The sequence below is a fragment of the Camelus ferus genome, chromosome 34 (assembly GCF_009834535.1).
Source record: "Camelus ferus isolate YT-003-E chromosome 34, BCGSAC_Cfer_1.0, whole genome shotgun sequence".
In the NCBI taxonomy this organism is placed as follows: domain Eukaryota; kingdom Metazoa; phylum Chordata; class Mammalia; order Artiodactyla; family Camelidae; genus Camelus; species Camelus ferus.
In genome coordinates this window covers 20292740-20319124 of record NC_045729.1, presented here as the reverse complement: position 1 = coordinate 20319124, position 26385 = coordinate 20292740, and the positions used below count along the sequence as shown (strand labels likewise).

Genomic DNA, 26385 nt, shown 5'->3' with positions numbered 1-26385 from the left:
ACGGCCCCCCACTTGTTCCCTCCTCCTCCTCCTATCCCGTCCATCCCAACGAAGAGGGACCTGGGCGCGGGCATCAGGGGACCGACTGCACTGCGCTGCGCTTGGGCCAGTGGACCCAGCCTGGCTCCGTGACACTGGGAGCCACCCCTGACCACTGCTCACGTGCTCACAGAAAGGGGAGAGGAGAGCTACAACAGTGTCGCTGACATGAAGTTAATTCTAACTTCTAGGTAACTGCAGATAAAGCATGGCTTGGGTTTTAATACAAAATGGTTTAAAACAAGAAGGCTGAAAGGAAAAGTAGTCCTTTTAATACTTCCTGTTCAACCTCAGCGAACACTAGGTTTGACACTGGGGCAGAAAACTGAAGACACGGCCCTGGCTCCAAGGAGCCAGTCCCCAGTCCAGGTGCTCAGTCAGGAAGGACTCAGCCAGGAGGCCCAGCCAGGGCACCCTGGGGCTTTTCACTTTCCACCGATCGCCTCTGAACAGGCATTAATCACCCCAAATATAAAAAGGCTCTTTAACCCTACATGGTGCCCATCGCTCTGGAACACGATCAGGTGGGACTGCAGCTCTCTCCACACACTTTAACATGAAAACACGTAACAGAACAAAAAATGACAATAAAAAAAGAACTGATCACTACAAAAAGTATACACAAGCTGAGAAGGACTCATCATTTTACAAAGATTCTGGAGCCGCAGCCACATGGACAGCATGTGGCCCTAACCTCAGTCAACATGAGCCCCCCAGCCCAGAGCTCCTCCGCCATAAGGCTGTGAGCTGATGAGGGGGCACTACGACCACATCAAAGCCCCCTGACAACAGGAATGATGATTTTTTTTTTTTAAACTGTTGAAACAGGAGGTAATTAAGTTTTACTTTTAATTTTTAATGGAGGTACCGGGAATTGAACCCAGGACCCTGTGCATGCTAAACACACACTCTAACCACTGAGCTATACCCTCCCCCAACCCCAACTTCATTTTTGCATCACGGGTGCCTGGCGTGATGCTTGGCAAACGGTGCACCTTTCATGAAGACTGGCCGGGGAGTGAGTGTCCAGCAGAACGCCCGGTCCTGCTCTTACCTGCTCTGACTCCCCGATACTGAGGGGTGGCGAACATGTCCCACTGGGAGACGATGATGGCTGCGATGCCCAGCACGCAGATGACGATCAGGTAGATGAAGCAAGGTTGCGGGTTACAGTAGAAAGAGTAATAAAGCCAAGGGACAAAACTGCCCATGATGAGGAGGGCAATGCCGGAGTAATCCAGTCTAGGGCAGAAAAAAGAAACCCCCCTTCACGTTAAAAGGACTGCCCACCCACCACAGGGCCCCTCCGGAGTCCCTGGCAGGCAGCACCAAGGACTGCCAGCCGCGCCGGGCGTTCGGCCCCAGCCCACGGGCTCAGCCACAGGCTGGTGAGCGACGTCACAGGTACTCACTTAGAGAAGAGCCGCGAGACCCCTTCTGAGTGGCAGTAGACTGTGTGGAACAGCCACGAAAAGGAGAGGCAGAGGATGGCGCCCAAGAAGAATAATCCGAAGACCACCTTCTCCTGCAGCGGGGCCACGAAGGAGATGTTTGGGCGGAACATGTAGAAGACCCCCAGGCACAGGAAGAGCACGCAACCTGGGGGCAGGGCGGGGAGGGAGAGGGGACGGCGTCACACACTGGTCATGCTTTCAGTCCTTCACAACCACAGCGACACCTGAACGAGGAAGCACTTCCAGGGAACTGAAGCTTATCCAAAGCGTTGGTCTACTTCAAACCTTGTCGGTACCACGTACTCCGCAGCCTCTCAGGCCGAGTGTACAGAGTAGCATGTATCTGAGGGCAGAACCCAGAAAGAAAACGAACAGCGCTGCTGCCTCCCAGCAGACTGAACAAGCCCACTTCTGCCTCTAGGCCCAGGGGAAACTCCATCTCTACAGCTTTTGGCATCTTGTGCTGTAGCCCAGGTTTCAAAGGCCCGCCCTGCATCTTCTTCGGCAGAGAGTGCTGGCTCTCTGCAGAAGAAGACGGCTCTCCCCCACCCACAGCTGTCCAGGAGCACCGTGCTTCTCGGGGCTTTGCCAGGTGGCCCGGCAGAGCCTAGAGTTAAGGACAGTGAAATGCCTATTTGGGCGACTTCAGAACCAGTTCTTGGGTGTTCTTCACAGTAAGAGTCATGTTCTTATTGCTCAGGGGAAGCCTGATTAACGTAAGACAGGCACAGAAATTAAGATGCTGAACACTGACTAAGTGACTCCATTTGGTCCATTTAGTAAAACACGTGCCCTTGAGCTAAAAGTCAGCAATAGAGCTCATCTCCGTCTGCAGCCTCCTCCCACTCCGTCAGCAGGCAGGGACTAGGAGCACAAGTGGAAATCAAACGTGTGATAAGAACCCTACGTCAAGTGGGGGGAGGCCAGACACGATGCGGTATATTCACAAGATTGTGCAACCATCACCACTACTTAACTCCAGAACACTTTCATCAGCCCAAAAAGAAGCCTTCCCCTGTTCAGTCATCTCCCACCGCCCCCCGATGACCACTAGTCTACCCTCTGCCTCTGTGGACTGCCCCACAGGGGTGCCCGTGTGCGCCGATCACACGATGCGTGGCCTCTGTGTCTGGCCCTCTCATTCCGGTTCGTGTTTCAAGGCTGACCCGTGCTGTAGCACGTTACCAGCAGCTCGCCCCTTTATGGTCATATAATACTCCACTGTGTGGATATATCACATTTTATGTATCCATCAGCTGGTAAGATATTCAGGTTGTTTCCACTTTTTAGCATTATTAGGAAAAAATTCATGTACACATTTTTGTGTGAAAATGTTTGCAGTTCTCCTGGGTACAGACATAGGATTAAACTGTTTAACTTTCTGAGCAACTGCCCAACTATTTCCTGTGGGGGCTGCACCGTTTCATAACCACCAGCACCGCGTGGGAGCGCTCATCCTCCCACACCCCGGCGGAATAGCCATTCTGGTGGGCGCTCGGTGGTCTCTCGCTGTCCTTCCTAAAACAGCCGTGATGGTGAGTGACTTTTCACGTGCTCACTGGCCATTTGTGTGTCTATTCCGATGCCTCCCTCACTTTTAAATCTGAATTGTCTTTTTACTGTTTAGTTTTAAGAGTTCTTTACTTGTTAACCCTTACCAGATAAGTGATTTGCAAATATATTCTCCCCCATTCTGTCAGTTATCTTCTTATTTCCTTGTTAACGTCCTCTGACATTCGAAAGGTTTTAATTTTGATAGAGGTTAATTTAGTTTTCCTTTGGCTGCTCGTGCCTTGGGTGCAAATTCCAAGTGTCACCTACTCTAGGGTCACAGAGATCTACACCTGTGTTCTTTCCTAGTGAGTCTATAGTTTGAGCTCTTGTGTTTAGGTCTCTGGTCCACCTTGAGTTAATTTTTCTACGTGGTGCAAATTAGGGCCCAACTTCATTCTGCATGTGGTGACTCGGTTGTCCCCAACCCCATCTGTTGAAAAGACTCTCCTCTCTCCCACTGTGCTGTCTCTTCAATGAGCAGTCATGATCACTTTCTACTTTATGACAAACTTAATTGTGAAAATTCTGAGTAATGACTTTAGAAAACCAGCTTAGTTCTGTTAAGTAACTACCTTCCTCTCCATGCTCATTAAAATATGATAACTCCTTTTGTATAGTGCCTTTTCCTTGGCCTGTTTTAAAGACATGTCTGAAAATCCAGTAGAGAAACATACAACTTGGCTATAATTAAAATCACTGCATAAACCAGGATGACCACAGAGTAAACCAGAGAAACCACATCATTAGAATCTAGAAAACAAAACCGGCAGATCCAAAATAAGTTCTGTCCTCACCCATCGCCGGGAGAGCAAGGGTGAGCCACGTCACACCACTGCCCTTACGTACCTAAGAGATGCGTCCAGATGTTGCCCGTCTCTGTGTGAATTCGGAAAATGCTCCTGAAGCAGGCCCGGAAGGAAGGCATGGGGGGCCGGTGTCCGTGCAGAAGGAAGTCGTTGTCCTTGAGCCAGTCTGGGAGCACGTCGTGAGGGATTACTCGCCATCGCCCTTCCCAGACCTGGGAGAGTATTATCAAACATGCATTCATCAGTGCTGCAACGCTGACAGCTGCCTCTTACCACATTGCTTCATAATGAGAAAAATGACTTATTTTTAGAAAGACAAATACATTCAAAAGGTATCATGTCCTATATTCTGAGTTTTTAAAAAACAGATTGAGGGAAAAAAATATTGGGGCGGGGTGGGGGGTATTCTTAGGAAAAGCAAAGAGTAAATAAACTTAGAGAAAACACCCAAAAGAGTGATTTCAAGCTTTGTTCCAGTCTGGCTGGAGGGAGGGTGGGAGCCGAAGTCCCACCCACACAGATGCCCACCCTCACCCCCACGACAGACCGCAGCTCTCCTGCTCCACGTTCCCTGGGCAGGGAAGGGACACAGCGTCACTCGTGTGCCCTGCTCTCCTCCCCCTCGACCGGCCTCCTGCCACAGCCAATACAAATGCATAGAGAAGACAGCGCAGGAGTCAGAAAATCTTGGATCCCTGCCATTAACTAGTTGCCTGAGCTGTAATTAAGTACAAATGTCAAGCCTCAGTTTCCTCATTTGGTAAGATGAGGACAAAAGCACTTCAATCGCTCCACCGGGCAGGTGTGAGGCTCAAAGCCCGTCAGGGAGTGAGCGGGCCCCAGCAGCCACCTGTCCGCTCCCCTGAGAGTTCACGGCCAACACTGGGGAGATTGCCCTTCAGCCCCCTCCCTGCCAGACTCTGAAGGACAGGGACCAGGGGTCCGCAAGCCCTCCCGAGAGCCTGCCAGCCTCCTGGCCCTGCTCCTGCCGATGTCTCTCTGCCCACAGGACACACTCCACAAGGGTCGCATAGGCCAAAACTTGCAACTTGCTTCTGGGAGTGAGAGCGGAGGGAGATCCAAGGAGCCGGGTGGGCCTGCAGGCTCCACCGGGGAAATGACCGTCCCTGCCCCGGCTGTGACAGACACCGCTGGGCCGCACCCGCCTCCGCTCCGCACTGCTGTCCTGCCCTGCTCCCCCTTGGCCTCCCTCATGGACATTTCAGAGAATGGACCCTCTGCAGGGCTTCAAAGTGAGGACTAGCAACTGAAGAACAGAAGTGACCCGTGACCCTCTTACAAGTCTCACTCACTCTCCTCCCCACCTCCCCTCTCACTTTCCAACCTGAAACCTCAGGCCTGTGCTAAGCCGGCCATTCCCTGCTTGTTCCTAACTCACAAGAAAACAGATTAATGCCAAAAGACTACTGTAGCTTTTCCATGTCTACAGCTAACAGATCTACCACTTACAACAGCAGCTGTTTAAGATCCTCCACAGGACTTTCTGGAGAGAAAAAGTCACACCAAGACACTGAATTTTTAAACCTACTTTGAACCTGAGTTACTGCTGAGATGAGCTCTACAAGATGCCACTACTGTTGCACTCTGGGAGAATTTTCCTTTCTAAGAGGGAAGGAAAGACAGAACTCAATCTTTACTCCCTCAAGCAATGCACAACATGCACACAGCTCTGCCGTGAGCCTGTGAAAAGCGCTACTGTGTTATCACAGCCAAAACAGTCAAAAAGAACGCTGTTCCTCACTAGTTACGTACGCATACAAGGCCAGAGCGGTCTTCCCCATTATTCTGAACAAGCATTCCACCCCTCTAAAGACCGAGCGCGGAGCTGTGCTTTCAGAACTACTCTGCAAGCAGCATCCTCTCCGGACACCGCCCCCACACGGTCAACCTGCAAGCCAGGCCTGGACAGGTCTTCTCCTTCCCGGGGGGAAGGACAGGGTCACAGCGCAGTCAAAGATGTGCCTGTTTGTAAGCCTGACAAGGACAATGCCTAAATCAAACACCTTAGCGATGGTCCACTGGGCTTGTGTTGGACCACAGAATTTAATTTAAAAACCCACTCCCTACAGCACACCCCCTCCCCCACACGCACGGCCTGACGGCTGGCGGAACAGCAGCAGCTGAAGGCTGGGGGAGGGGCCGAGGCCGCACCTGGGCAAGCGACAGCGCCTAAGTGATTTACTCCCCCTAGTCCGCGAGAAAAGCTTTTCCAAAGGGGACGCACACCAGCCAAGTGGCGGGATACACCATTTACACTGTCCGTTTACTTGCTTCCCGTCCAAGGAGCAAGCTCCCGTGCTGTCAGGTGGAGCAGACACCAGGGCGGGCCGGCCCAGGAGCCTCTTCCGCTCGCAAGCTGCCCAGGGAGGGTTATGGGAATCGTGATAATTTTTGTGACCCACTCATTTTTCTTCAGTAAATTACAGTCTGTAGCAAACAAATACCTTATTTATTCTCCCATTAGCTGTTACATTAGAGAGTTTTATTTGCTTTATTCTCTGTTTTAGTTTAGAAGGGAGAACAAAAAGACAGTCGGATCAGATACAGGACCCACTGGTCCATAAACATAAAAACCCCTAATGGTCAGTCACTAAATACTCAGCTTTGGGAGATTTAACACCAAGCTTGCTTTTTGAAAAACAAACTGTATCTTTTGTATCTCTCTGCTAATTCTCCTGAGACAGTGATTACCAGAACGGGTCTACTGTTTTGCTTGGCTTTGTCTTCACCAATTTTCAAACACTGATTAAAACTTCCTGGGCCCCAAGCAGACCCATAAATGTTTAGATCCCTCCCCACCCACCCACCTCTTTGTCTTAGAAGGGATGCCTGTATTCAGATTGTAACACTCTCTTATGAGTTCTGGTCCCAAGTACAGTACTCTAAGGCACCTGGCCTCAGTTACTTCCAGCGCCATCATGAATGTAGGAAAACCTAAATTGACTTTTCAGGAACTAAGACCACATGCATAAAATGTCTTGGTGTCATAACACCCACAAAAAAGCTAAGTGTCACAAAAAATTTTTCTCCAAATGATTAAGAGTTCTTCAGAAATACTTAGTAAGTGAATCTGTACACACAGAGACTGACTGACGTTGACTTTAGATCATACCTGCCAGGACTCCTGCAGCTCAGATGAATCAAGTGACCTGTACCAGTGTCCTTGACCATACACAACCCCAGTTCCAGCTACCAGACCCCCGCAGAGGTCCTAACAAATCAGAGAATGCACCAGCTGCAGTGAGCACTAGACGTGCGTGGAGCCTGATGACCTGGGGACCCCCTACCTGAAGGCCCCTCGCTCTCATCGTCGAGCAGATTCAAGGGACCTGCAGATGGCACGTTAGGACCTCCAGGCATCAGACTCCCCCAGTTTTGTTTCACTGTGTCTTGTCTAAGTGGTCAGCAAGGCCTGTCAGCACGTCATCATGGCTGCTGCAGGCACACAATGTCCTGTGCCTGCATCCTGTGCCTGCAACAGGGCTTCAGTCTCCGCTTCGCCACACGCTATCCCCTCCCCAGAGCATGCCAAGGGCGAAGGTATGCCCGGTCTCCTTAAAGGTTTCTGTCTGGGAAGGGCTGAATGCACAGGGCGGGCACCTTACCTTACAAACAAACTCCTCCATCCTCTCCATTGCGTGGTGGGCTTGCAGGAGGGGGGACATGCCCATGAACCCCTCGTCCTCCTGGGACGCCTCATCTCTGCACTCCTGCTCCTCCAGGCTCTGCAAGGCAATCACAGAAACCATCAGGGTCGGGACCAGGAGCCAATGGAGGCCAACAACACACTCTCCCTGAGGACTGTAATGAAATTCTCTGAAGGTCAAAACAAGAACTCAGACGAGTAACAACACAGGAAGTAACGTCAGTTTATCAGACAAGCATGAGCGTTGAAAATGAACGAGGGCTGCCTGATTCTTCTCGGACAGACAGATGGACTGTGACAACAGCTCACCTCTGTTTTCAGTTATATTCACAGGCCACACAATACTATTACACATATAAAGGTGACAGGTTACTGGGAGGGGGAACTCTCCAAGAATCCAGCGTTTCTCAACCTTTGTTTCACGAAGGTTCCACCTTCCCTCCTTGCCCCCACCCCTCAAGCATGTTTCAGACTGCTTCCCCATCCCTGTGAACTTTCAATTAACAGATGCAGTGTTTGTCTATGTGCACTGCGGCCCTTTGGAGGGCCACAAACCGCTGTAATAGTTAAGAGCGTTTCACTTCCTGCAACCAAGCCACTGTCACCAGAGAATGTGCCCCCACCCACAGCAAGCCCACCTCCTCCGACTCCCTTCAGACCTCGGTCTGGGCTGCTCATCTGACAAGCTGCTCACAGCTCCCGTCCCACTGACTGATGTTGTTTACTTCATGTTTACAGAACTTTACGTTTTAGTGTGTCATTTCCTAAACTAGATTCAGTGTGTGTCTCTCCTTCCCCATGGCTCCCAAGACAGCTCTGGGCCAATATTTTATATACTTATAAAGTGGCTGGGTTCATTAATGCTTTAAAAGATTAAACAAAAATTTAAAGGGATCGTGTCTTATTAAATATAAAACTAAAATAAAAATTCCATTAAAACATCAATTATATGAAAACAAAACAGCATGAAATTAGATTTTAAATTATTAAACATAAACATATATATGTATAAAATAGCTCAAATACTTATGCATGTTTAACATGTACTCGATTCTGAGAACACAGAGGAACAGAAACAAGGATTCAATCTTGATTCCCAGACAAATAAATCACGTCAGCAGTATCCATAAAACTACACGTAAGCACAGGGAACCACAGTTGAGTGTGTCCTGTACTATCCTAAGTGAACCTGACTGAGCTGCAGACAGTCTGAAACATCGACGTGGTTACTGACAGCCAGTTCGCATGGAGAGCGAGGCTACGTGCCCTTGGGTCAGTGGAGGACCGCTGACAGGGCCAGGTAGCCAGCCTCACTGGTGACCCTGCAGACCTAGGGAAGGAAAGCGAGGACAGGGTGCTCCCGGGGCAGGCACCCCCATCCCCACGTCTACAGGGAAGAGCAATGAATGGCAGGGAGCGGGGCGGGGGAGGGGGGGCAGCTGTGTCTCAGCAGTGCTAATCCATGCTTACAAAAAGGAAACGTACGTTCAGAACCTAAGAGGTGTGGTCTCATCTGAATGTCAAACAGAGAACAGGAAACAAGCTGGCTTGCCATAATGGACTGAGTGAGTGAAGCCAGATAAAACCTGATTACTGATAAAGGCTGTAATCTTTGACAAACTTAAATACCATCTCTCTGAGCATCAGTCTCCTCGTGTGTAAAATGATTTTCTCGATACTGAATCTACACTGCAGATCTGTTTTAAGGATCAAGGATCATGGACAGGAAACTCTCTCAGGGCCTAGGACTCAGAAGGCCCTCAGTAAGCGGCGCTCTTTATTATGACGATGCGCAAGGTACTGGGGACACTGGAGCAGGTGCCACAACCCAGTGGAGAGGACACACCCGTAAGCAAGGAACCACCGCAATGAACTGGTCAACGGAATGGAAGGGTCTGATGACGCAAACAGAAAAGAGAAAAGTGAACTCCGGCACTGCTGGGAGGTTTAACAGAAAGGTGCCATCCGAAAACGTGTTTCGAATTCACCAGTCAGACATAACAGGGGAAGCTAAGAGCATGCATCCAAAAACACAGCGCTTAGCACAGCAGCGGCAAAAGTCAACGTGATGGGAGGCAAACCCAGGTCAGTATGGACACAATCCAAGTCCAAGTGCCGATGGACAGAGGAAGGACACAGGACGTGGCAGAGCCAGCAACAGGCTGTCACTCAGTCACAAGAGTGCAGTCGTGGATAAGCCCGAGAACACCGCGCTCAGTGAAACGGGCCACACACAGCAACTCCTTCCGTGAAACACGTGGAACAGCCGAAACCACGGGCACAGAAAGTGAACATGAGGTGGCCGTGCACTGGGCTGAGGAGGAGGGAATTAAGAGTCATTCCTCAACTCCTCTTGGGGCGATGAAAAATCCTGGAAATAACGGTAACGGTTGCACAACACTGTGAATATAACTAACGGCACCAGATTGTGCAGTTTGAAGAGGTTAGAATGGAAAATTTTACGTTATACTTTTTGCTACAATCCATTTTTAAGAAGGTCAAGAGGTCCACAGCGGCTTTATTCATAATATCAAAACCTAGAAAAAACTCAAGTATCTATCAGGAAAAAATTGGGTAAACAAGTGTGATATTTACATAATCGAATACTTTACTCCTCACTAAAAAAAAAAAGAACTACACAAAATCACACCAGCGAGTAGCAGAAACACGCCAAGTCAAAGGAACTGACTGTGAAGAGACTATGTCACACAGATCTGTTCCCGCCAAGGCCAGCAATGAGCACAGACCCGAGCCGAGCTCCGTGTGAGGGAGCTTCCAGGGGAGGTGGGTAGAGCGAGGGGCGCTGCCGGGAAGGGGCGGAAGGGAAGTTCCGAATGACAGAGACAATCCGAATCCTGACCTGCACGGTCGTCACACACACGTCCCTGTGCTACAGTTATGATTTGAGTTATTTTATTTTACTGTCTTTAAATTACCCCTCAATACAATGTTTGTTGAAATCATTCAATAAAATGTTTTAAAAAAAAAAAAAAAACAAGAGCGAGGAATGGAGGCAGCTTCGGATACTGAGGGGCTTCAGACTTTGTCCTGCAGGCAAAGCTGAGCGTTTATAGAGGACGCAAGGTGCAGCAAGCTGCGTGTTCCCAGATTTGCATTTGGAAACTATCTGGCAACAGAGGGACGGTCAGACTGAAGAAGGGAAGCAAGAAAGGAAAGAAAGAAATTAAGAAAATACTTTAAAAGTCTAAAGCAGTTTGGTGTCAACTAGGGGTAACTTTACCCCCACGCCCTCCCAGCGGACATCTGGCAATATTATCTGGGTTCATTCTGACTTGTGACAAGTGGTGGGAATGCTACTGGCATGTGGCAGGAAGGCACCAAGATGCTGTTAAACATCCTACAAGGACAGCTCCTCACAACAAAGAACTATGGGCCGGAGTGTCACTAGTGGTTGAGAAGCTCGGATCTAAAGACATGAGGGGGTCTGTACACCTGAAGCTGTACATGCCACAGCATATTTTACCTCTGAAAAAGAGAACCAGTGTGATAAAGATGAAAGGCCTTGAAGATCAGTCTAACATGAAAATAATTCATCAATCTGTTGGGCGTTTATCTGCTCTAGCCCAACTCAGTTCAACAGAGCACTTCAGTTTAACAAATACTTATAAAAGGGATTTTTTAAAGGTAAGTAAAATACAGTCTCTGTCTTGCATGAGCTTATCACCTTAACAGGGGGCTGAATGAGCCCCATAAATGACCATAACAGAAATAAGGTACATTCAGTTTTAAGACAGAGAGCATGGGGCCCAGGAAAGGCTGCATGAGGAGCAGAATCCTGTAAAGATGAAATAAAAGAGGAAAAAGGAAAAAAAAATTCCATTTTGAGGAAAAGACCAGCTCAGTTCAGCCAAAACTTAGGATGCACTGAAGAGCACCATCGCAAGACACAAATTACATACTTCAACACTAGCTGAAGTCAGTAGGCAAAGAGCCACAGAGATCCACATTCGCAGTACCACCCACAATTAGAAGTCAAAAGTCAAGGAATGCAGGCTACCCAGGGCTGGGCGGTCGGCCCGCACGGAAGTCAGTGAGGACTGGGCCCGCCCGCACTCACACACGAGGACGAAGGTCTGGGGCCCCTACGTCAGCGCGACTTCATCACACACTCAGGAAGCTCTTGCCCAGGAAGGTAAGGATACAAACCAGTAGATACCTTTATTATCAGCTTTAGGAACTTCTCAAAAATTCACTCAAGTTGAGACTGCTCCATCAGCTCCTCGGTATAATAACTTGCTGAATTAGGCAAACCTGCTCACTTATCAAACAAATATTTGCTCACCAAGAGTTGCTTCACCAGCCCTGAACTATCACAGCACAAACTGCCCAAGGCCAACGTGCTCTCTGCATTGGAAGGGCTGCCTTAGACCACCGAAAGCCAGACCCCAAACCCTGCAAACAGCCACCCACAGCCTCTCCTTTCTAAAACACCAGGACTCTGCAGGGTGGTGCTCACTCTTACTGCAGGAAGCAGTACACTTGGCTTAGTCCGATCAACAGGTTATTCTGATGGTCTTTTTGGAAAGCTGACAGGTTGAATCCAGCCTTAAGTTTAGAAATCTGAAATGTGAAGTAAGGGTATTAGAAAGCTGACTTCACTAACAACATAACGGGTTAGTGGAAATCAAGAGTTCCACAAAAGACGGCAGCCGAGGGAGTGAGCACCGCTGAGTGTGTCTCTGAGACTGCCCAAGAGTGAGTGCAGCGTCGGGTCTGCAGGAACGTTCATTTTGGCCAGCCTAGAAATACGTGCGCTCTCGGCCTGCGACGACTAGTCACCTCCATCAAAGCTTGATGGAAAAGAGCTTTAAAATCACCCAACTTTTTTTCTTATTCTTACAAAGCATCTCTGTCTGATCACAACTACATTTCCTAAGCAGACCTCCTCAAGAAAATGAAGTAATCGGCAGACAGGAGCCTATTTACGAGTTAGCTTTCTTAGGATAAACTAATATACGGCGGCTTTCTTGTAAGTTTGGTGAAAGCAGTTCAGTTCGAGAGAGTAACTCCTGGGCTGAATGAAGAAAAGTTGGCTCCTAATCCCCATTTATGAAGAATCTGGAGCAGAGGAAGAGGAGGACAACCATGAAGGCTGCTCTCTTTTTTTCAACTTAATACCTTGAAAATTCAGATATGAAACGAAGCCATAAAACTAAAGACTGGGGTAGCCTGGTTTGAAGCGGCTTTTTTGTGTTTTTGTCTGTGGAAACTTAACAAAACACAAACTAAAAACTTCAGCCAAGACAGCGAAAAGAGCCAAGGCTCAGAGTCAGAGGCCCAGTGGCTCTGGCCACTCCCAGCACCATACAACAGCACACATTTCAAAAAGGATTTTGGATGGTGGACGGACACGACCAGGATTCTGAAGGTCTGGATCTTTGGCCCCGCTAGTCGGGGCTTCCTGGCTACCAGACCTCTGACTCCTCGCACCCTTCACCCATCACTCCAGCTGCACCGAACGTCCTGTGGCTCCCACACCAGTGCACACCAGTGAGACTCCGCACACGTCAGCTACTGTTACTACTGTTTCCTAAAAGAACCATGCTACTCTATTCTTCGTGGGGGGAAGTAATTACGTTTATTTATCTATTTATCTTAATGGAGGTGCTGGGGACTGAACAGGAGCGCGTGGATGCTAAGCACACGCTCTACGCTGAGCTGTACTCTGCGCCCCCCCTCCATGCTGCTCTTACTTCTGGGTCTTCACATCTGCTGTTCCCTTTGCCTGGAAGGCCCTTCGGTCCTCTCAGCTAACCCTGCAACCCAAGTTCTCCCTCCCAGGTGCCCAGCTGCAGGCAGTGCTGCTCCCACAGTGCCCTGTGCATACTATCACACCGCCCTGTGCATACTATCACACCGCACGGAGCACAAATGCACTGACTTATTATTTCTCTAGACTATAATAAGCCGCTTTAGGGCAGAAACCATGTTTTGTCTCTATTCCCAGAGTGCCACCGCGTGGTAAAGAAACTAAAAGCATCTCTAGAAAGAACAAATGCGTGCATACATCTACTAGACAACTCTTGGTGTTCCTTGCACTGTCACATTCTAGGAACCAAGTCTGGGTACTTGAAAGAAAGTCTGTGCTATTTATTAGAAATTAGGAAGTCAGAAGGAAAAGCTGGTGAGGGAGGAAACAGGCTAAATCAGTTCAATGTGGACAGTTAAAGGTCCGATAAAGAGGTCAGTATTTAGATAACAGACTTAGAGATCACCTTTGTGAAAAGGCTGTTGCAGTCAAGGATGGCTGAGACAGATGGCTGAGTCCCATGTGTTTATCAGGGTTTACTGCAGTCACATCAGGTGAGCACAAAGCACGGTCACGGCAGCAGAACTACTGCTCGCTGCACGCCAACCCCACGCCACACACTGCGCTAAGTGCTGCACGCAGGGATCACACCCCCGTAACTACCTTCGGAGGAGCACTTCTGTTCCCACTTGTTAATGTGGAAACCCAGGGCAAGCATGGTGAATTCAGAAACGGAAGCCAGGGCAAACTGCACGGCTCAAGGTAATACTTTGACTCCCGACCTAACGACATTATCTCGTGTGTAACGCTGTAGTGACTTAGACACACATTCACTTAAGGTGACCTAAACTCATAGTCAGTATCTATCATCTATTTTTTCAAACTAATATTAACAACACAACTATCATGAAGGGGGAATGTTAAATACTTGTGATATTTAAAGGAGGAAAGGGGCTACTTCCTGAACCAGGCTTTCCACTCCCAGGTGCACAGCTAACAGAAACACACCTGTATTCAGCAGAAGACAAGCACCAGAATATTCAGAGACTCTATCTTTACAGCCCCAAACGAGAAACCACCCCAGACCGCCTTCAACAGAATGAATAAATAAAATGCGGTATAGTCAAAGGAATACCAGAGAGCAATAAAAATTACTGCTACACCAAGTAAATACAAATGGACTTTCACAAACACGATGCTGAGTGAGAGAAGCCAGACACCAGAGTAAATACTGAATGGTTCTAATGAATGAAGCACAAAAACAAGCAGAATTATCTACGCCATTAGAAGTCAAGATAACACCACCTGTGTGGGAGGGGAGCAGGCAGACTGGGCCGGGTGGGGGGTGAGGAGAGCACTGCGGGTGCCTCTGGGAGTGCTGGTGGCACAGGTGTGTCCAGAAGTTTATCCCACTACCCACTTACAGTATACGCACTTTTCTACATGCACATACTTCAGCAAGGTTGTCATTGTTTTTTCTTTTAAGGACCCTCCCACTCAAAAACAGTGGGAAATAATTATGTAGAAGAGACCAAGGATTCAAATCCAGTCTCTCTGAACCCAAAAACCCTGCTTTTTTTCTTTTACCAAACTGCTTCCTTGGAGATTATCTACCGGACAGAAATGGCTTTGCCAGATACAAGCAAACATGGTACAAGTGATAAAAGCAGCCATTAAACAGGGCCGCTTGAGCAAAGGCACCTAACTGGATGATCACTACCACGCACCACGGGGTCTCCTTCCACAGCTGTGGCCATCTGTGCACACAGTCTTTTAAAATGTAGTAAAGGCAAATAACCATTGGAATGACCAAATCACACTTCTGACAATAAACCAATGAACAGAAAATCCAGCCCCCATGAAGGAAAAAAATGCATGATCCTCCAACAGAAGTCCCAGCATGTAACTCACATAAAGCCAATGGGGTCTCCATGTCCTGGCCTGTAAAACAAAGATGCAGCTGATACCCACTCCAGAAGGCTACTCTGGAAGGAATGAGATGGCACCCACGAAACTGCTTAGAAAACTGCCTCGCACAGCACAAGGGCTCAGTAAGCGTGCGCTATCGTTGCCCCTCTGATGAATGACACAGCGCACTGAGTCTATCTGGATTACACACACGAGTTAAGTTTCCCGGAACATCAGAATAGTACACCCCATATTCTCCGTACCTTTATTTATGAAAACTGCCTGAGACAATTCTGACAAAGAGCTCTGAATTGGCTACTGGTAAGTTCATTCAACAACCATATGTTATACGCCCACCAAGAATCAAAAACTGAGCAAGAATCTGAGGATGGGGCAAACAAAAGGCAAGATTCTTTCCACCATGGAACATACAGTCTACAAGCAAAAATAAGAACTAAACCATCTAATCACACACACAGAGAGAGGTACGTACTGTGGGGGAACATGAAGGCAGGATTAAAGACAGCAGTGCACCAGGACACAGTGGAGACAGAGACCTGAGAAGGGCTTCTCTGAGGAAGGGATACTTAACCTGAGCACTGAGGAGCAGCAGCAGCAGCCACAGGTATGGATGTGAGAACACCCAGGCCAGGGAAAGAGCCACACGTGAAGGCTCTGAAGCTGGACACAGTCCAGCCCACTTAACGAACTGAAGTGAGGCCAGGGTGGCTGCAGCTCGTGAACAAGGTAGAGAACGTTCAGCTTGCTTCCTCTTCCCCCAGGTCTCTGCGTGGCTGGTTCCTCATCATTCAGGCCTCACTCATCTCAAACATGCTCCCCTGAGAGGCTTCCTTCTACCACTCTATCTAAAGAATCAGGGAGGGGACAGGGCATGGATGGGGGAGCACAGACGATTTCTAGAGCAGCGATGCCATACGGATGGACACACACGATTATACACTCGTCCAGACCCCTAGGATGCGCAGCACCCAGAGCGAACCCCAGCGTAAACCCTGCACTCTGACTGATCATGATGTGCCAATACAGGTTCAGTCACAGCAAACGTACCACTGCGGTGGGGATGCTGATCGTGGGGGAGGCGAGGCAAGTGCGAGGACTGGGCCTATGTGCAAAATCTCGTACATTCCCGACTTTGCTTGGGAACCTAAAAAAATGCTCCTCTAAAAAAGGTCTTAAAAATAAAAATTCTGGAATGACACCAATATCACTGGACAAGTAGGACTGCGTCACACTGCAAAGCTCCTGCACAGCAAAAACAACTGACAGTGACAGGGTAGCCTGTGGGACAGGAGAGGACATCTGCAAACCACACATCCGATAAGGGGTAAACATCCAAAATATATAAACTCCTGTAACTCAACACACACACACACAAAAAGCCTTAAAAATGCATCTGATAAGAGGTAAACATCCAAAATATAGAAACTCCTGTAACTCAACACACACACACAAAAAAAGCCTTAAAAATGTGCAAAGGACTTAAATAGACATTTCTCCAAAAGCCACACAGATGGCCAGCAGGTGTATGAGTGGGAAGCTCAACCTTTACTAATCATCAGGGAAATGCAAATCACAATGGCAGTGAAATGCCCGGGTCACACCTGCCAGGACAGCCATCATCAAAAGAGCGAACAGTGTAGGCGCTGATGAGGACGTGCGGAAGTCAGCACCCTCGCACGCTGCGGATGGGAATGTAAAATGCTGCAGCCGCCACGGAAAGCAGTATGGAAGCTTCTCAAAGAATTAAAGTAGAACTACCATATGACCCGGTCATCCCACTTCTGGGTATTCATCCCAAAGAACTACAGCATGTTATCTGAAGAGAAATCTCGAGCAGGATTCACAACAGCCAAGAGGTGGAAACAACCTAGACAACCATCCGTGGGTGGACATACACGTATCAGTCGACTACTATTCAGCCTTCAAAAAGAAGTCCTGTCACCTGGTACAACACAGAACCAACCTGAGGACACTGCGCAGTGAGAGAAGCCAGTCGCAGGAGGACAAACACTGCGTGATTCCATCTGTGTGCGGCACCTACAGCTGCCAGCTCACAGAAGCAGAAAGCAGGACGGTGGCTGCCCAGGGCTGGGAGGTGCGGAAAATGGGGACAGGGTTTCGGTTGTCAAGGTGAAAAGGTTCGAGGGTCTGCGACACAGCAACGTGCACACAGCCAGCAATGACGGGCTGGACACACTGACATTCAGGGCAGGCGATTTCACACGGTGTGTTCACTGCAGTGAAGAGAAAAGGTAACCCCAGCGGTAGTGCTTGCTGGCTGAGCAACTGCCTTGGCCTTGGGAGCACCTGAGGGAGACTCAAGCTGCTCGGCCTGGAGGGGGACGTGTCAGCTGCTAGAACACAATGTTGTAAAAGGTCAACAAGAAAGCAAAGCCTTAATGTGGAAGGAAGTCCTTGCCCCAAGTATCTGTGAAACTTCTTTTAAAACAGTGATGCTAGTATGAAGGCCAAATCACACTAAACTTACTGTAAGCAAACCTTTTATTAATCCTCTAAGTTAGGAATCTGTTCTGTGCAAGTAGGGACACACGTACACAAAAGGACACAAGTCATCTTTCAATGTAGCACCATCTAGCCAAGAGTATAAAGTTAGCTTACAGAGTGTTACCAAGAATAAAAGAAGAAATAACCTTAAATCTCCTGCCACAATACTCCGTTATTTCTACAGTGCTCTTGTGAAATTCTTACTAAAGACCTGGAAAGACAAGACAACCCTCTGGAGTTCAAACCAACACCCCTACTACCCACCCAATGAGCTTATTTCTTAGGACGGTAAAGATGCAGTTCGAAGTAGAGGCTTTCAATGCTTTTGACTACAAGCCTCAGTAAGAAATGTATGCAGTATTCATATCTATCTACACAAAACTAAACAATTTCATCAAAGAACATAGTTTAAACGTATGTTACATGCGCCTCAATTTCCTTACCCTCTCTGCTGTCTAATTAACACTGCTCTAGTACCAAAATACATCTCACAAAGTACCAAAGGGCTCACCAGTCTGAGAAAAACTGCTTTGGAAACACAGCACAACATGCTACATTAACTGCAAGGCTCCGAAGCACAGGGCAAAACGACGCTCACACTGCGCTCCAGGTGCAGCTGCCTGAGGAACTGAGAAGCTGCTCTCTTCTGTGCGAAGCGAAAGATTAAAACCTGCCTTCTTTTCCCACAATTCTACTGACTCCCAAGGTATGCACTGGAGATGAACTCTATCTGTAGTTCCAGAAAGCAATTATTTTCTCCAAAAATAGAAGTGACAATGCCATCACTAAAGCGTTGTAAGGGTCATACGGTAGCGACAAAAGCCCGTGTCCTGTTGTAGACAGGACAGGACAGCGTAAGCACAGGTTTGAGTGGCAGCAGAAGAGGCGTGACTAGCACCTAGCTGGTTTAAGAGTAAGAGACCTCGAACTGTCCTGAACAAAACTCACAAACGTGCTCAAGGCCGCTTTTCAGGCCGGCCTCATTCTAGCAAAGTCCCCACACTTCTTTCAATATCCTCCCTCCAGCCACATGCCCACAAGCTTGTTTTACTTACCATCCTTCCGCTTGAACTTACTTTCTTATGAGAGGAAGAAAGGGCAGCTGCCTCTACCACGGGCCCCAGGTCTGCGTGGTGGGCGCCATCCTCACCGCTGCTGGTGCCATCAAGCTGGTGCCCCTTCCTGAGCCTTATGTCTGGCTCTGGAGTCCTGCTGTACCCCAGTCGGTGTTCTGCTGTCTCGTTCATGGGATACCCAAGCCTTTCTTACAAAGAGGTCTTTCTTTCTGTCCCTGCTTCTTGGGAGGATGGGCTTTTAGGATAGTGAGGTGACCCTAAGGAGAGAAAGCTTTGAATTAATATATTTGACTGAGTGCTGGGGGAAGACACAGGTTGTATTACTATACATTAAAACTTGAATTTTCTATAATCATTAAGAACAATAAAATAATCATGTATTTTTTAAAAACCCTGTATTTGTTGACAGGAAGGACTGCCAGAATCTATTTTTAAATGAAAAAAGCAGAATACAAAAGACATGTTTAACATCTGCGCATTCATATGTTATAAAAATATTTAACTGCAAGTAAGTATACATGTACACAGAATAACTACTTAGATTCTCAAAACTGTGTTCTTGGTACAGAAGCAGACAGGGACGAATCTAGGGTCTGGAGTGAGAAGGCTTAGTTTTCATTTTGTTCTGCCTGTTTGTTTGTTTTTTTTTACAATATGCCATACTTTCTCAATTAAAAAACATACCTAACCGCAGAACGAATATGTATTGCAACTAGGTTTTACATATCCAGTTTCATTTAAATCATCACAATGAACCATCCTGTTGTTTTTATTTCTACTTCACAGGTGAGGAAACCAAAATTCACCATATTTCTACGAAATAAGTAAGACGACGTCTCTGACTGAAGTGGCATATATTATTGGTAACATTTTGATTTAAGTTGCTTGATGTCTGAAACGCCAATATTTTTTACCTGCTTTGAACTCTAACTAGACTGCCCTGGAAGGCAGTACTCAGGCCTTTCACACCCCTGTGAGTCCCAGAAAGCACGATGCACCTAAATGTTTAATAAATACGACAGGTGACATTCAAATATTAAGTAGCAAAAAACACTTCCAGAAACCATCGCTATTTCTCTAAATTGGACTGCAGTAAGTTTCCTGGGAGTTTAATAATTAAATTAATAAAAATCCTTCACCCTCTACCTCCTAACTCACAGTACAAAAGCTTAAAATTTCAGAGATTTAAGTTACATATCCAAATAAGGTGATTATCACAGCCAATCCAACGGGAAAGACTAAAACAGGAAGAGGCCAGGGGACTTGCTATGCACATAAACCCCATGAGATTCAAAATTCTTACTGGGGGAGAGAAGGAGCAGGGCAAAGTGGGAGGGCCTGGATGCCATTAAAAATCGGCAAAAGGTTAACATCTGCAAATCTCAAAACTCCCAGACTTACCCCCCACCCCCGCCACCACAAGGCTGTTCACTCTGCTGGCAAGTCTTTGTTTTGCAGATGAGTTCACGAGCAGTGTTCTCTTTCCTCCTTTTTTGTCTTTGGATCCCTCATGAGTGGTATCACTCGGTACTTTTCTTTCTCTTTTTGTGACACATTGTAACTGACTATACTTCAATTTAAAAAAAAAGGTAAAGGAGTGTTCATATATATACCTACGTGAAACTGAGAATTAGCTCAAGAGTTCGAATTAGAGTAAGAATTAGCCAACTGTTAGTTTCATAAATCATTTTAGTTCACTGTGGATTTCTCCAGAGCCCTCTAAAGTTTTTAGAACAAAAACAAATACAAATCTTTAAGGATAAGCAAACCTGGGTATGTGCCTGTCACATAAGGGCCCAAGCAAGCACTCAGATCATAAACTATGCTATCAATACCCAATTCTGAAAGAGGAAACAATGCTAGTGATTTATATTTACTTATTTATTTACAGCTCACAAAGCTGTTTCACACCCACCACTTCATTGTGTTTCATGGAAGAAAGAAGGAGCTAAAATTTATTGCAGATATATAAAGCTAAATTCTGTACAAAGAATTTACACGTAGTTTCTCTCACATAATTCTTATATTTAGTCGTCTGAGGTATTCTACCCCCCCCCCATCTGACAGATGTGGAAACTGAGGCTCAGAGATCAGGTAACGTGACCAAGGCCGTTAGCCTCTAAGAGCAGCTGGAAAAATAAACTGTCCAGCTGTACATAGATAAGTGACTGTCTTGCTATGAAGAGTAAAAATTAGGGAAAGTGGAGCTAGGCTTTAATTTGCTCTAAGATTCTTAACAGTAAAAAGGAGTGAGGTGAGAGATGGAAAGTATTCCAGAGTACCATCATGTGTTATCAGAAGAGTTCATCTCTTCCTCAGAAAATTCTCACTGGTCAAGCTTCTATGACCACCATGTGGTATTACACAGAGCTGCGGCAGGGCGGGGCGAGGAACCCAACACGAACAGAAAGCAGCTGGCAGGAAGGACAAGTGGCTGAGGGGTACTCAGTCTACGAGCAGATGCGGAAATCCTACGCAACCCGACCCCTGCACCTTCAGCAAGCAGAGCAGATCTAAGGTTGTAAATTAAAATCTCTGGGAGGCCAGGAAGTGGTGATGAGGAAAGAAAGACAATACTACGGTAAGTTTTTCAAATTCCTACACTGCCAACCACTTTCCAGTTAATGTGACAGAGATCTTCCTTCCAGCATGGTTCTCTAAAGACTCGCCATCTGCCATGGATCTTTAAGGTTGTTCAAAAATTAGGATATCGAGTCTTCAGATTCTAAGGGCCAGTGGAGTAACGTCCCTTTGTACTAGCTGGGACAGAGCGAGTGGGGCGCGGCTTTCTGCCTGGTGGTAGCGCTTTCTAGCTCTATAATTAGATTGCTCAGCAGTAGAGGACAGGCTGCAAAACATGTCGCATGGTTTGTCCTCTGAAGGGAAAGCAGCCAACCCCAAGGTGACCTGCAAGCTGTGCACTGAGATGACCCCAGTGCAGCCTGCCACTCCACGCTGAGGTGCGCGTCCCAAGCTGGCGCACGCTACTGACATTCCTGGTGTCAAGTTCACGCTCTCGCCTGATGGAACCGGAACCGCGAGCGGCACAAGACGTTCTACACGGAAGCGTGGCTATGCTGCCCCTTGTCACCTCCGCTTTCAGCCTCCACTGTGCCGTCAACACAGTGCATGCAAATCTGAACTACTAACAGTGAAATGAGATTATTTTTTAGGACGGTAAAGTTTATTTCAACAATGAGACCAGCAGGGTTACTAAAGGTACCAGGTTTTCTTCTGAGTAGTAGCTATTTTTTCTCTTTTTAAATCACTATTAAAAATAAGTACTAGATGTGTTACCCTGACTGGCTTAAGTCTTTAGAGAAACTTGCTGGAAAATTTCTGTCACACTAACTGGCAAGGAAAGGGGTTGGACCTCTTAAAATTAACACTTAAAAATCTTTACTACAAATGACCGATAGGCACATGAAAAAATGCTCAGTATAACTAATTATCAGAGAAATGCAAGTCAAAACTACAATAAGGTATCACCTCACACCAGTCAGAATGGCCATCATTCAAAAGTCCACAAATGATAAATGCTGGGGAGGGTGTGGAGAAAAGGGAACCCTCCTACACTGTTGGTGGGAATGCAGTCTGTTGTAGCCATTGCGGAAAACATCACGGAGATTCCTCAAAAGACTTACCATATGACCCTGCAATCCCACTCCTGGGCATATATCCAGAGGGAACCTTAATTCAAAAAGACACCTGCACCCCAATGTTCACAGCAGCACTATGTACGATAGCCAAGACATGGAAACAACCTAAATGTCCATCGACAGATGACTGGATAAAGAAGTTGTGGTATATTTATACAAAGGAATATTATTCGGCCATAAAAAATGATAAAATAATGCCATTTGCAGCAACATGGATGAACCTGGAGAAGGTCATTCTAAGTGAATTAAGCCAGAAAGAGAAAAATACCATGTATCACTCATATGCAGAATCTAGGGGAAAAAAAAAAAAGACAAATGAACTTACATATAAAACAGTAACAGATTCACAGACATAGAATACAGATTTGTGGCTGCCAGGGTGGAGGTGGGAGGTAAGGGATAAAGTGGGAGTTTGAGATTTGCAGACACTGACTGCAAATATACAAAGTAGATAAACAAGTTTATACTGTATAACACAGGGAACTATACTCAGTATCTTGTAGTAACCTATGGTGAAAAAGAACATGAAAATGAATACATGTACATTCATGTATAATGGAAGCATTGTGCAGTACGCTGGAAATTGAGACAACATTGTAAACTGACTATACCTCAATAAAAAGCTAAATAAATAAATAAGTTTTACAGTGATGGGGGAAGAGCGGGGGGTCTTCAAAACAGCCCGCATCTATTTCTCTCCACTCCCACTTCCTGGTTCAAGGTGACGCCATCTCTCACCTGTCTTGAGCTTGTGTCCCACCCCCCTCCCCTCAGACCCAGCCCTCACACAGCAGGCACAGTGGTCCTGACCAAAAGGCACGCCCTTGCTGGGGGCCCTCCAATGGCTTTCCTTTACACCTAGGAAACCTCTTGCCCGGCTTATGAAACCCTAACTGACTTAGCCCCTCTCTGTGGCCTCCTTCTGAGCCACGTGGCCCTCGCCCACTACATTTCAGCCACAAGGACCGCCGCAGCTCCGAGGGCTCCACGCAGCCTGGATGCCAAGGCCTGGGGAGCCCACGGCCCAGCTCTTCCCCAGGCTGGCCCCATCCCCACGTGCCGATCCCAACGTAAAGGTCACCTCCTCAAAGAATCGTCCTCTGACCACATATCTCAGTCACTCTTGACCGCCTCACCTGTCCCTCTCGGTCACAGCCCGTCTCTGACACTTCCATTTCTTTGCTTGCTAACGGTCCTCTCCCATGGGGCTGGAGACTGCTGAGAGAAGAGGCAGTATACATCTCTACTCCTGCACGCCCAGCGCCTGGAGCAGCCACTGGCGGACAGCAGGCGTACCCAGGAAACACGTGCCGCGTAAGTAAGGAGCGGATTACCACCCCCACTTCAGAGAAATTTCGTGGGCAGACACCAAGTTCCCTGACTTCCCCCATCTCCTGACACAACCCCTTTACTCTTCTCGCTTATTAATTCTATTTTAGCACCTGTTTAGTTTCTATTACAGAGCCCGTCAGAATTTCCCACGTGCTTGTTTACATGCCTGTCTTCCCTCCTGAACAGAAAACTCCTCAGGGTCAGAGAGCCCTTTTTTGGAATCCATTTTTGTATCCTTCTGCAGGATACACAGAAGGATTTTAAAAATCCTTGCTGGATGGGGGGTGGGACTGGGCGGTGACACGAAAAGCCAACATGCAGTGAGCGTCAACTTCTTGCAAAGAGCATTTCCCACAGATTATCTCTTTAAACCCTTACAACAACCCTGGAAGATGGGTGCAAGCATTTCCTCCGTTTTGGAAATGACAACATACCCAGAGAGGTTATAAATAACTGGCCTGAGGTAAGTGGCAGCCTGATCTATCTAATCAATCCAGTCTGCCTAACACCCCGTTAATGCTCTCAGCCACCACCTTCTACGCCACCACGAACAAGCTGTTCTTGAATAATTGCATGACAGCACTTAAGTGACAAAACCAGGAGTTAACACTGACCGGACTCTGCTTTACAACAATATTGAAAATATTAAGAAACAGTCAAGAAATGGGGAGGAGCATGTAGCCTTGCTACATACCAAAAGCAATAAAATGACTGATTAAAACTGAAATTCTTCCCACCCAGAACATATCTGAATAGAAAACTGTCAATCAAAAAAACCTGATAATTAGGAAAAGAATAACTGATTAAATGGGAAAAGTTCCCAACATACGTTACTGACACAGTCCTTAAAAAATGGCATAGTTGACAAGTGAGAAGCAGCAACACCGATTTTTAACACAGGCACTATCATGCTTTCAGGTTCATAAAATCTTAACTGCTATTAGCACAAAGAACATTTCAAACCAAACAACAGTTTTTGAAGATTATTCTGAAGTTGTAAAGCCAGGCAACATGCTGTATCATTGACACTGCTTTCTTTCCTAGCATTAAGTAGGGCAACTTTTAAGTAAAATCACCAGGAACCTCTTCTAATTTCTAACTATCCCACCCACAGAAACCAGGCAAATCTTACCTTGCAAAGTAGAATTGGGGGAAAGCCAGGGAGAGCCTACCACACCGGTTCTTCCTGCTGTCCGTGGAAAAGGTCCAACTTGAACCTTCCTATAAAGACTTCCAAAGTGATAAAAAGATATGAAGGGCTATCTGCTGAGCTGCTACGCTGGCCTTTCCACTGGATATCAAGTCCACTTTAGCCATTTAAAACCCTTCAGCAACGTTTGTCAAAATTCATAGAACTGTACACACATGAGAAATGGCAAATTTTACTAAGTGTAAACTATAGCTTAACAAATTTGACCTTTCAAAAACCTGACAATTACCATAAATGTGACCAGAACAATTGTTTCAATCTTCAGTTAAAAAATATATAAGTAGACTGTTTTGTCACGTCCCCAAAAGTACAAAGTCAAGTTCTAAGATGTTGAAAGAAAACAAAGAGCTGGTCGGAGGCAGACGCTGAAGTTTCTCTGAGTTTCCAAGTTCAAACGTGCGACGTGGCCACCTGGAGAACAACAGGCTTGTTTTCAAGAACGTGAAGGAGCTCAGCTGCACTCAGCTGTCGCTCCGTACCCTCACACAGCACCGTTACAAAGAGCTGCATGTCACAAGGCAGCCCGAAACTCAAAGCGGACTGAGAGAAGCCCACACTTTCTCATTCAACACCAAACGCTCCAGATTTAAACCACACGAGCTGCAAATCAACTCCCTGAAGAGCAGGCGTACAGCAGAAGGACCCTATTATTATACTGAAGTAAGTAAACATTTCTTAAAACTTATTTATAGTCCATAAATTAACTACATTTCTGATTTTTGCCAAAAAAAAAAAACTATAAAGGCAGTTTCAAGCACCATAAGGTAAAAAAACGAAGCTTTTCATTTAACAAACATTTATGTACAGTTTCTGTGTTGGGCACCCTTCTAGGGACTGATGACACAGTTCAGCAATGAACTCATCAATATAAACATGTATTTCTAATATAAACACAAAAATCTAATAATAAAGCTTACACAGTCAAATTAGTTCCCTAGTACTTTCAGAAACTAAGTGAAATTTTAACCAAACTCGGACCTATCTCCTGAGCAATATAACCTAAGCAGGGTCAACCACTAAAATGAAGGCATGTATTTTAAGGGATAAAAAGTCAATATTCCTCCAAATTCAGGCAGCCTAGAAAATGAAAAAGTGACTCAGAAAATTTTTAAAGACTTTAAGCAGTTCAAAAACTCCAAAGTGAACAACTACAAGAAAACAATGCTCTTCTTTCCATTCAAGTACTTATCAACTTAGGACAGTAAAAAAATCCCAAGTCTTACAACCACCGGCTAGGCAGATGATCACCAAGTTGACTCGTCTCAAATTAAAATTTTACCTTATTTTCCAGTAGCAGGGCTTATGTTTAAGTATTTGTATCCATATTTAGAATGCTATCACCTCATCAACTCATGCTGCCTGCTTACTTAAGGTCTGCTTACTG

At 46.6% G+C, this 26385-nt stretch overlaps 1 protein-coding gene across 8 annotated transcripts in view; it reads right to left on the bottom strand.

Moving 5' to 3' along the window:
* ADIPOR2 (adiponectin receptor 2) overlaps positions 1-26385 on the bottom strand; it is a 42701-nt gene that overhangs the window by 4743 nt on the left and 11573 nt on the right. For 4 of the 8 annotated variants that reach the window (XM_032473485.1, XM_032473487.1, XM_032473490.1 and 1 more), the window contains exons 2-6: positions 18780-19057; positions 7480-7599; positions 3894-4065; positions 1452-1638; positions 1094-1281 (exon numbers count right to left, since the gene is read on the bottom strand). In XM_032473485.1, coding sequence (XP_032329376.1) covers positions 1094-1281; positions 1452-1638; positions 3894-4065; positions 7480-7599; positions 18780-18971 — 859 coding nt within the window. In that variant the 5' untranslated portion in view covers positions 18972-19057. Of the gene's footprint in view, positions 1-1093; positions 1282-1451; positions 1639-3893; positions 4066-7479; positions 7600-18779; positions 19058-24923; positions 25039-26280; positions 26301-26385 lie in introns of those variants that run through there. The other 4 variants (XM_032473489.1, XM_032473486.1, XM_032473491.1 and 1 more) reach the window with 4 other exon arrangements.